Source organism: Hyalella azteca, unplaced genomic scaffold, assembly GCF_000764305.2.
Source record: "Hyalella azteca isolate HAZT.00-mixed unplaced genomic scaffold, Hazt_2.0.2 contig14789, whole genome shotgun sequence".
Taxonomy (NCBI): Eukaryota; Metazoa; Arthropoda; class Malacostraca; order Amphipoda; family Hyalellidae; genus Hyalella; species Hyalella azteca.
The window spans coordinates 83239-95004 of record NW_025944664.1 but is presented as its reverse complement, the minus strand read 5'-3'; the positions used below and the strand labels follow the sequence as shown (position 1 = coordinate 95004).

The following is an 11766-nucleotide window of genomic DNA, read 5'->3' as shown; positions in this document are numbered from 1 at the left end:
CTAACCACTCGCGTAACGTAACGCACATAACACGTGTGTAAGTAGTGTCGTTCTAACCACTCGCGTAACGTAATTCAAATAATGAATCAAGTCTGCTGTTAGTATTCAGCCCACAACGAGATATATTCTTTTATATTATGATCTTTACAATACCTGTTGCGCAAGCGAAAATCACTGGGTGTAATGACTGTCCACCGGTGAGCGTCGAAGCATATCTTCATATTCTTACAATCACTCGAATTTTATCAAACATAACGCGTAGTGCGACCAATAAAACCTCTGCTTGAGAGTTGCAGGAAACCTGCCTGGCACAAACAGGCTGCCGATCCACTAAACCTTCCAGTGCAACTACTCGGCGTGTCTATCCTTAACATGCGGCACTACATTATTTGAAAAAAAATGTTTTCACATGACAAGCAGTGACCGAGTTAAATTTAGTAACTAACAGCTAAGAGTATATAGGTTAGTCTTAGGATCATAAAGTTTGCGGTTTGAAGTATTCAGAGCAGCTGCATGGGAAATGAATCAAGGGATTGAGTGATACCGAGATGGAATATCAACTCGTTTATTGGAAGGTTGAAAAATACGTGATGTTCATAAGGTTAACGTCGCTCAGTAACTTATAGAATATCTAGCATAAGAAAGATTCAGACTTATACTTCTGAATGAAACAAAGAGCCAAGTGATTGAATGTTCATAAAAATGTAGAAAAAGTGAAAAGAGTTGCGAAAGCTGATAGTTGTGGAAGAAGCAGGGCCATAAAAGAAACGTGTACACTAATATGCACTAATAAGCGAGTATATAAATAGCATTAAAATGTAAAACAAAATCCAAACTTAGTCCTCCACTTCGGCAGAGTAACGTCTACACAAAGCTTAATAACTTCGTAATATCGTGAAATTTGTTGGGTAATTACTAGTTCAGACAAAACCTAAACTTAGTCTAGTGCACCTTACAGCCTTCAGGCAGGGATATCACAGTGTGTTCAAGGCGGGGATTCGTAAGTATTTCTTAAGTTATAAGTTACATTATTGAATCTCGATGATTCTTAGAGATAGAGTTTCATAGGAACTTAAGGTATTTAAAATATAATTGAATCGTACCATATTCACCTTGCGTGTTCTAGTCGGTGATGGTTTTCACTGCATTAGCAAGGCATTTTTCAAGGCATTGTAGCCAATACGAGCAGTTTCTAACTGAATAATAACCAATAATTTACAGTCTACATATAATTGTTGTGAATCAAGGTAGTTGTTAACGCAATGCTAAAAAATTTATAGTTTTAGCAATATTATAGTCCATCTGGGTAATATTTAACCACAATGACAGATTTACTGTTTTAATAACATTAGAGCGAATTACGGCAGTTTTTAACTGCATTATATAGAATTTATAGTTTTAACAGTAATATCGTCAATCTTGGCAGTTTTAAGCTGCGATTCAAGGCAATTCCTAACTGCAATTATAATCAATTCGTGTATTTCTTAACTAGAATACAGTACATCAAAACTGTTAGATACAAACGCATGTGTTGATAATAAACATCGAAGTCTGGCACGTGGAACTCGTGCATGATAGATGGCGCTTGTAAGACGACCTGAGTCCTGTGCAATTTCATCTTTAACCTTTAACTCTTGTCGGACTGAATAGGTAAAAATTAACTTACACTTAGTGCGATAATAATATTGTAATATTAGGAAGTGTAATAAAACTTAAATATACCAGCGCTGAAAAGCTTGATAAAGAGTACGTCTGAGACTAGATTCTCTTTGTACACCTTGAACAAGATCGACTTATTAAAAATATATAAAATTGCAGCGTTGAAATAAAATAAACAACACTAAAATGAAATAAAGGGCATGCAATGAAATAATTGCCCTGGTAAAAAAACACCAAAATGTGGCAAGCAACTCCGTTTATTGTTGTCATGGCAACCCCGAGTTGACAGTCGTTCCTGAACGGTTCACCCCAAAAGCAAAACCAACATGTTGCACTAAGCACGTTACCTCCTCCACAAAGGAGAAGGTAGCTCTGATTTTTTATGTAATCTCTGATTTTTTATGCAAAGATAGCTCTGATTTTATTGATGTAATCTCCGATCTTTGTATTTCTTGCACTAAAAAACGTGTGTCTATTATTTGTAAGGCATTACCATTTATGTGGAACTTTTATCAAAATTCTGGATGGAAATGTGACCAAAAAAGTTTAGTTCAAAAATTTTCTTGTAGGAGAAATATTAAACCATGGCAACTAAAGAATCCAAAGTCATCAAAAGTTCACGGAACTTACTCTTTTTCAGCGCAAAAGGAAGAATTAATGATTCCGTAAAATCCACACCTTCTCTTCCCGAGATATCTTGTTGAGAAGAACCAGCCTCAGGACGGGTAGTGAAGACGATCTTGCATGGGAATTCATGGAATTTGTAGACCATTTCTTCTACGATTACGCTGGACGTGGCGTTGGCTTCGTCGTAGCCGTTAACGAGGATCAGAGGATGTAGATGTTTCAAAACATATTCAACGTTGTTTGTTCCAATTTGGCTGCAGGCTTCAGGAAAGTTTTCCTCGATGACGTCAGAAAAACTGCGGGATTTTGTATCGCGGCACATGAAGTGGATGAAGACGCCATGCAACTTACCCTTACCCCAGATTTCATACTTTAATAACTCGTCAAATTGATATTGCTGACATCTTGAGCTAAACGGTTGCAGATAGGGTTGATCCCGTCTGAGGGCTGGGGACTCGTAAATACTGACACACATTTCATCAAATACTTTCTCAAATTCGACGTCGACTCTCCTCTCCCGGTTCTCCTTCAGTACGCAATACGCAGCAAAAGCGTCATCATCAACGCGCACATCAGAGTATTTATCCCAGAGCGCCTGGCAAGCTTCCTTCACCCGCTGAGCCTCAGCGTCCGGCACGCGGTGCAGCTCAGCGGCCTCGCTGATCAGCTCGTATGCGATCTCAGTGATCCTGTCCGCCACACCCACGAGTTCGGGAGGCTCTTCTGTGAGGCTGATGAGCACTTCTGTCCTAAGACATCGAACTTCTTCAATGTTAAACCAATTTTTGCGGTGTGCATCTTTGGTTGTGCGGTCAACTTTATCAGTACCACCATTGAACACTGTTAACAAACGGCTAAGATATAGGGCTAGCTCGATCAGAGGCTGAGCATCGAATAGACGTACATCAAACTCCTCACAATTACATTTTTTGAGAGTTTCCATCAAATAGGAATTGCGCCAGAGATATGACAGGAGTTCTAACCAGTCAAGCTGCGTCTTCCTTGTCAAACAGTAATCCAAGTAAGTAACCTCCGGAGGCTTGTCCGCAAACATTTTCTCCATCACAAAGCGCAGCGCGTGCGGCAGCACAACGTTCAGGGCGTACAGACTCCTGTACACGGCGTCCAGGTCCCCGCATGACGAGGCCAGCGGACAGAGGTTCTCTCCACCGACGGCGGGGGCAACGGGGAGACTGGCGGGTGACTTGGGTGGTTCTGATGCGACACGCCTGTAATGTTATGTTTCTGACGTTTATACAGAACTATTATCAATAAATATCTGTGAATTCTTCAATATCGCAGGAAACGAAAGTAATGAATTTCGTCAGCGTCACCCGAATAAGACAATTGACTTTTAATTGAACTACCCCAAATTAAAGAAACGCAGAGGGTTAAATATTATGCTTATTCATTAAAAAAACGTATTTTAACTACAATATTAAAATTCGTTTAACACAACCCAATTATTATCTATATTACCGACCCCAAGCACGTGAAAACAAGGTTCAAAGAATAAATTCAATTCATTTTTAGCACATTTTCTCATCTATGGAAAAAATGCACTAATGTGCTCGCCATGTCTGTCTGTCCGTCCGTGACCTCAAGTTTTCGTCGACGAGAAAATGCGCTCTCTGTCACTCACTGCAGTAGTACTACTGAGTTATATTTTTGTATAATACGGCCAGAAGTTGGTAGTACCAACCTGCTGGGTTCTGCCTGTGGTGGCAGCGGCGGTTCATCAGTGAGAATCAGCGCGCAATTGTAATCCCTGGCGGAGGGAAGAAAATGTTTCATATTTTTTGGCATGTAATGGAATAGAAAGAAATAAAGATTGCTTTGTTAGGCAGAGTGACTGTTACTCTAAATCGTTATGGAAATCATATTTTAATTATTGGAATTCCTCAAGTCATATGAGCTACCTGAACTTATTATCAGGTAGGTCCTATTTTTACCGCAACACTGAAGCCAGTGAGAATTACTCCTTAATTGAAGCTAATGACCTCAAGTGCTTGGAGACATGACGTACATCATTTCAAATAACCAATTTCAGAAGTGAGTGTAAAATCTCCCCGAACTTGTTTGTCGGGATATTCAAGTGAAATCTGCCTTCTGTATCGGCTCGATATTATTTTGGCAGCATCGATTTATTCAGACAGTGTTCCTAAGTTATCAAGATTTTCTTAAGCAGGTCAGCTGGTTATGAACCACAGGCTGCTGCTTGGACCACTCATAACATCTGTGATGTCCAAGTGGCTTTTCATTGCAGCGTTCTGATTGGTTGGCTCACACGCACCTCCGACAGTTGCGGACGCTACTTAAGCAAAATTAAAATGACGGGACACAAGTGAAGAAGCACAATGGCTTCATTCCTCTATTTGCGACTCTTCAAGACTTCAATTGTTCCTTGGATGACAGATTTTAAAGTAAAATATTTAATCTGTAGCTCAACAAAATAATTTCGGCGCAGCGTGATGTAAGAAATCAGTTCATTTACCGCATTGTCAGCACCCGGCTGGGTCCCGCGTGGATTTGCTGGTTCGTGAAGATCGTCCTTAGGCCCGCGTGCTGCAGCTCCACCAGCATCTCCTGCAGCTGCACTTCAGTCAACGCGCAGTCACGCACCTCCAGCCTCCGCAACCTGACATGAGCCATTCATCACATAAGAACAGGTCTTAAAACACATTTCTTAACGATTTATTTGCACCCTCAGAACCACAAATGAGACATTACTGATCATCATGAAGCAAGGTAGGTAACCACCACCTGTTGTCAGCAGGAGCCATGCCAAGTAAGGTGCGAGTCAAACTCTTTTGCTGATTTTCAGCAACCAACTTCACCAAAAGGAAAATGTTGGGAGACGTGGGCAGGGCAGCGATGTCGCCCTCAGATTTGGGTTCAACAATCACCCCTGCGAGGGCAAGAAATTAAACAATCTTCAGGAAATGGGTGTTTTGGAAAGCATGTTGTGGAATACTTGTTTTTGAAATGGTTGATTGTGAACTGGGTTTACCTTATGTGGGAAAGGTGATTGTGACAGGGCTGTTTGTAAAAGAGGTGTTCATGGAATGGGTATTTTGAAATGAATGTTTGAGGATATGGTAATTATGATAGGTTTTTATAATTTTGAAATGTGTGTTTGTAGAAATATTGACTTCATAGATGAGGAGAATTACAGCAGAGCTTGCCTAACATTTTCAACTATTCACTCAACTAAACATAGCACGATTAGTCCAATGTCTCTTTCAAAACTCTAAATATCAAGGACATGTACAGAGAAATTGAAAGGCGAGGATGACATATTTATTTACATTCAATTCTAATAAGAGGATCTTCAGTGATAATTTTTCCAAATAATACAAACATACACAAACCAGTTGAACGAAGTTGCAATAATTGTTATGTATTGTTATTGTCTAGTTGAGGAATTATCAGGTTTGTGTTTTATCTACTCTTCTAATACTGGTTAATAGTTTTCATAATAATTTTGTGAAATGCAACCAGATTAATTCATTTTCCTAAGTTAACTTCACACTTGTTTTCGCAGACTGAGTTAAAATTAGCCCGAGCGCCATTTGATGTATTGACATCTTGATTTTCATCTCACAATTTTCTTCAGTCTTGCAGTTAATAAATTATTAACAGACCTGTGGTAATTAAGGCCAGTTCAGTTTGGGAACTACTGACTGGATACAACAAATTTAATCTCTGACTTTCCATGTATTTGAGCCTAAAATTGCCTCAAATCAAAAAATTTATATCAAAAATCAAATTTAAATCAAAAACCTCAAATCAAAATATCAAACAAAAAAAAATTCTGTCATCTCACCAGCTCTTAAAACTAGATATTTTTACCCTACATACGCAAGATTATCCCTACATACGTAAGATTAATTATCCTATTAATAATATCTATTCACAGGGATATACGGATATGTTCACACTCACAAAGCTCGTGGTGCTTGTGCTGCAGGGGCGTTAAGTCAACGTGCGGCTCCGTGACAATCACGAAGTCTGAGTTGGGCGTCGCGACTTTGGCCAAGGATTGGATGCTGTTTGTATCCTTGATACGGCCAGCAAATGATGACAATGAGCAGCTGCACGACAATATAATATATAAGCATGATACCTCAGGGCTAAAGAGGGTTACAAGTTCAGAGCTTTAAATGTACAACATATTAGTAATAAATATAGGTATATTTAATAGATAATCCTCCCTGATCATCGCACCTCGAGGAGTTCAAGGCTTCAAGAATGTGGTCACATGGTTGTGAATTCATTTCATTCACGCTTGTGTTCATTAACAGTCGCAGCTCAAGAATTCCTCTGAACGTCCTAGCCACCTCATGCCAGGACTCGGGCGCTGAGTCACGCTGAGCAAGGCCGGCTGCTGGTGCGGCAGCAGCAGCGCAATGGCATCAACATTGTGGCCTGTGTATGTAAGCACCTCATGACCTGGTCTTAAAAACAACAGATTATTGTCATAAATTCTATTATCAAATCTTTGCAAATGGCATGATAATAACGAATTTTGTGAAGATTATGTGTATTTTTATTCAGGCATTGCAATCACAAAGCTCTGCTAAATTTACACGTGCTTCAAAAGTAACAACAGGAGGAGCACAAGTAATGTACTACCGTAGTACCCATTATCAGGCAAAATACCATGTATGATCATATCAAATTGTCTCCATAAAAGACCCACCGGCCTCTGGTTTGAGTTACAGGCAACATTATCATGCCTCTGTCATTCACTGATTATCTGACAATCATTCCATACAAATCATTACCCCTACCTTACCCAAAAATTAATAGTAACATTTATGGTTGATTCAGATAATTAAATTGACGCGCTTTCTGTATTTATTTAAAAGATGGAAGTAACAATATCTATCGATGAATTAAAGTATCTGAATGAAATTTAATTAAATTCAGGTAATATAGTTACCGTTCACACTTAAATGCTTGAATTTGTATCATATGACATTTTTAGAGTAGTGACTGTATTTAAAGATTCTTCAAATGCCATTTACTCCTTCAATATGAATTATATTTTAAAATCCATAGGAGTAAATACAATTTAATTGCTTTCATTTATTTGTTTTGCAAATTCAAGTTTCTTCACATTTCCATGCTTGACTGCATAAAAGTTAAAGAATTAGTGCGGATTAAAAACAAATGCAATAATTGGATCAAATTATACATGCCAGCACACTATAGGTTTTTATAAAGCGCTTTACTGTAATATTCATCAGTTTCACGCCGCTCTCCGCTCGAGCTGTGAGCAATAGAGGATCAATACTTACAAAATTACACATTCATCTCAGTGTAGGCAATGTTCAGAAGAGAAAAATTTCTTAGTCATAACACTTGAAAAAGAATAAGCAAATACAGTTATACAGTTATGTGGTCTAGGAATTTACAGTGTAATATACAAATAAGTATCATATAATTAGATTATCTTATAATTATTGTCTGATATATATTTTATTTTCTGTTGATTATTGCTATACAACATTCATTTCTGTTTGTATCTTCCTGTTTATCATGGACATATAGAAGAAAAATTTGCATTAGCCAAAAGGTCTTAAGAAGGTACATGATTTCAGCAGTAAAGGCAGATCAACAGATAGAAGGGACGTAAAAATTGAGGGAAAGTAGAAGTTCTTCAATATTTCAGATTTTATTGTGTAGAGACTTCTATGTTCACCTAAATGACAATAAGGTTTGTAAACAACCATCAAGAAACAACTATCAAGAAACTCATTGACACACAAAGTTCCATGAAGGTTTGACGGTACAATGCCAGAGGCAAAATCTCTCAAACAATTAAGGTACCAAATAAAAATACAACCTGCATCAATGCTCCATTTGTTGTTGTGTGCCAAGTAGACTCCGGCAATCGCTTCAGTAATATGTTGCGAGTCACGACAGTTCAGCAAGATTTCCTCCCAGTCATACATGTCAACACGTTCCATAGCATCATGCAGGAGCGGCCAGTTTTTCCAGAAGACAGTGGACTCCTCAGCAGCACTCAGCTCCATGAACACATACGTGGGCACTTCTGAGAGGCTAATTGTATTATGGATTAGTAAATCAACATTAATATTGGTGATTAGTATCTAATTCACAAAAAAATGTCAATCTTCCTATCCATGTTAAAATTTACCTGGAAACATTTTGAACTTTATAGAGAAAACATGGTCATAGTGTGTAAGTGCAGCTACTATGTTTGTTAAACTAATTTTGTAATTTCAAAACTTCATTTTTCTGCATTGTACATATGTATTGAATTTTTTTATATCATGTATATGCACAGCAAGATAATATAAACAGTGAGACACTTGTTAATTAGTTCAAATTTATGTAGTGAGACCTAAATCAACTAGGTCTCTGTATAAAAATATTTAGATAGAAAATTTAGCCCTGTGAAACGTAGGGGTATCAGGTCCAAGAAAATATGATTGAATCCTCTAACGACAACCGCATGAGTTTTCCATCTCAGAAACAGTCTTAAGAAACTCAATTAGATCTTTCTAAACAGAAAACTCACTTGAAAATATCAAATTTTTGTGACGTCAGGATGGGCGGTAATGCATTATTCTTGCGGAGCTCCATTACGACAGGCTTAGAAGCAAACAGTTCCTGTAAGCTCTTGTGATGAAAGCAATATGTGCACGATTCAAAACTTTTCATTGGACAATTTATTCTCATGACAACACCTAGAAGAGCATTAGGATCAAGCGTCCCAAGCGCCCCATATTCTTTGAGTTTTGATCTGATACTGCATATCAAATCGTCAAGTTGCTTTGCAGAGAAAACCAAATGACCTTCACAAATCATCTTCAAGGAGAAATTGCTTAAGTCTTGGAAGAAAGAATTGATAAGGCCAGATTCATCAACAATTTCCATGTTTGCCAGCTTTGCCTGAATATATTTCTTATATAGATCATATGTGACTCGAGCTACAGCAGCATGAGATTTCAAATTATTTATCCTTTCAGGGAAGTTCCAGACCAGGTGACAAAAGAGAACCAAATTAATTGGATGAACAAAAAGTTTTTGAATTCTCCATCCAAGAGATCTGAAGCTCTTCACAACTTTCTCAGCATGCGGAGTAACATGCTTTTCATACTTCTCCAGAAATCTTAGTTGTTCATTCAAATCACAAATTTCTGATATCTCATACTCTTGGAACTTCACACCTTCTCGCTTCAGAAAGTCGTTGAGCTCATCAGCACCACTTGGCCTGGTGGTGATAATCACACGACACTCATGGTTCCTCATTTTGTTCACCATCTGTTGCACAACATTATACGAGTCTTTATGACATTCATCATAGCCGTCAATGAGAATCAAAGGGTTAGACTCAGCGATTCCTTGGATGACAGTTTTAGAGCCAAGTTTCTGGCACACATTCTCAAAGTTTTCCATTACTACATCAGTAAATTCTTTTGTAGAAACATTCCTGCATTCAAAATAAAGCAACAAATTGTGATTCTTTAGGTTGAACATTTCTACCTCTGCATCTGAGATACCATGGTGCTGTATGACCAAGTTCTTGGCCAAAGTGGATTTCCCATACCCAGAGTCACCAATGACTACGATGAACTTATCATTGCCAGTTAGGAGTTCAGTGTAGGAGATCCTGCGTTTGGGTTGATTTTTAGGTTTCTGTAGTGTCAATTCCAGGGGATGAAAAACTTTTGAGCATTCAACTTTGTAAACACCGAAGAGTAGAGTTTCTTCAGCCAACTTTGCTTCCCACTTGACTTTGGCTTCTTTGTTTCCATAAGTTTGCAGGAAGAAGCAACAATAAGCCTTAGCTTTTTCAGTGTCTGTGCGCACTTCATCCCACATCCCATCTACTTGGGTTTTGAAACTCGTTACTTCATCAGCAGGGATGTTGTACACGTTGCCAGCTTCATCTATCACATCATGCATGGCTTTGACAATTTCATCAAACTTCATAGGGTTGACAGCAGCACCAGCGACTTTATGTATAACAGCATTTCTCATGTCCTTGGCCTCCTTCAGGAGGCACTCTAGTTGACTGAGACTTCTCTCATAGCCAATGTGTGTGTATGATACTTTTGATTTGAATATTTCAAACAAAAAAGAAGATATTAGAGTTACGTCATAATTTGATGCTTCTTCCTGTAGCATTTCAATTGTACGTGTGGGTAGTTCAATTTTTGGTAATTTAAATTTATTGTTCTTCTCTGCCACCAGGGCAGCATGGCGGTCTTCATATTGCTGCTTTTTTTCTCCGAAATAATCTGCATAAATTTGCCCAAGCGGCTTGTCGCTGCATTCCCACTTTAGAACGGCACGAAAAACTTCACACATGGGAACTTGGACGGCAAAAATGTTTTTGTACCTTGTAGCTTCTTGAGGTGATAGCTCAATTCCAGCCACTAATGATATTTTCTGTGTAATATGCTTGAAGCCAATAATAAAAAATATAAATAAGAGCAAACAAAATAATAGATACTCTAAGCCAATTCCAGCCATTTCTACTTAAAATGGTCTTAAGGTGCTTATAGACGAGGCAAATAGTTGTGTTGACTAGTTGACACAACTAAAATTTGTGATGATTGATGTGTTCATAGGCAACTAGATGGTGCATTGCACACAGAGCAACTCAAGTTGTTTTGAAGCAGTCGAGTGCGCCCAGTACTGCTTTGGCCGTCTCAGAGTGCAGAACTGCGTTGCTCTCTCTCTTAACCACTGTAGCACATACAGCTTCAGAGCTCTCGCATGCCTCCACCATGCACACCCTTACAGTGTCTTACTCGACAACTCCCAACGTCGCACTGGCGCTGGCGCAGTGTACTGAAAACTCTCTCCTCATATTTAGGCTCTCAGCCTGCAAAACTGTAGTTGACTCAACTAATCGCCATGTGTTTGAGCACCTGTACTGTTGATTACTATTTGAAGCAAATTTTTCAAGTTCTCTTGATATCTGTTGATATTTTTCCAAGTTCTCACTATCTGTTGGCTTCCTGAGGAGAAAGCTCAATCCCAGGCACAAGTGTGATGTTCTGTGAGCAAGCTGCCATTTCTGAGGGCAGTTTTACCTGCACAAATATATTTCATAGTGACAAATTTAGCATCTAGCCCATTTTAGAAAGGAAAAGGAAATTAAAATTGCAGGAAAAAATTCAAATTTAAATAACATGCTGGAAAATTTTTTTTGCAAAGTTTTAATTTCTACAACAAAATTAAAATGGGACTTTTCAAATACTGAAAAATCTAATTAAAATTCATAAATATTATTAGCAGAGGTAATAGGCCTCAATTTGCTATATAATTTAGATACTAATACATAACTTGGGAAAATACGTTTCTAGCTAACACTACCTTTGCAAAGTAGCCAAGGTAGCACACAACACTTTAGCACAATTAGCTTGCCCAATACTGCACCACATACCTTAAAAAGCCACTATTAGTGCATTCATTGATATCCAGCACTCAGAACTG

The 11766-nt window shown here is 38.3% G+C and overlaps 2 protein-coding genes across 2 annotated transcripts; both read right to left on the bottom strand.

The window, feature by feature from the left end:
• Positions 1–1852: 1852 nt before the first annotated feature.
• LOC125179056 lies at positions 1853–6784 on the bottom strand. Its single transcript, XM_047884171.1, has 6 exons — positions 6514–6784; positions 6232–6380; positions 5050–5194; positions 4781–4924; positions 3989–4054; positions 1853–3515 (listed from the first exon to the last, which is right to left on the bottom strand). The coding sequence occupies exons 1-6, from the start codon at positions 6582–6584 to the stop codon at positions 2237–2239; spliced, it is 1854 nt and encodes a 617-aa protein (XP_047740127.1). The 5' UTR covers positions 6585–6784; the 3' UTR covers positions 1853–2236.
• Positions 6584–11168, bottom strand: LOC108666101. The gene is made up of 3 exons (XM_047884170.1): positions 8837–11168; positions 8059–8355; positions 6584–6743 (listed from the first exon to the last, which is right to left on the bottom strand). Exons 1-3 carry the CDS (start codon positions 10795–10797, stop codon positions 6584–6586), a joined length of 2418 nt encoding a protein of 805 aa, XP_047740126.1. The 5' UTR covers positions 10798–11168.
• Positions 11169–11766: the final 598 nt, after the last annotated feature.

Coding starts and splice junctions, on each gene's coding strand:
- LOC125179056 (XM_047884171.1), bottom strand. CDS start 6,584: ATGAACACAAGCGTGAATGAAATGAATTCACAACCATGTGACCACATT. Junction 6,381..6,513: donor GAAGCCTTGAACTCCTCGAG/GTGCGATGATCA, acceptor ATTGTCGTGCAG/CTGCTCATTGTCATCATTTG. Junction 3,516..3,988: donor CCACAGGCAGAACCCAGCAG/GTTGGTACTACC, acceptor ATAACATTACAG/GCGTGTCGCATCAGAACCAC.
- LOC108666101 (XM_047884170.1), bottom strand. CDS start 10,797: ATGGCTGGAATTGGCTTAGAGTATCTATTATTTTGTTTGCTCTTATTT. Junction 8,356..8,836: donor CAAAAATTTGATATTTTCAA/GTGAGTTTTCTG, acceptor TAATACAATTAG/CCTCTCAGAAGTGCCCACGT. Junction 6,744..8,058: donor TCAAACCTTCATGGAACTTT/GTGTGTCAATGA, acceptor GTTGTTTTTAAG/ACCAGGTCATGAGGTGCTTA.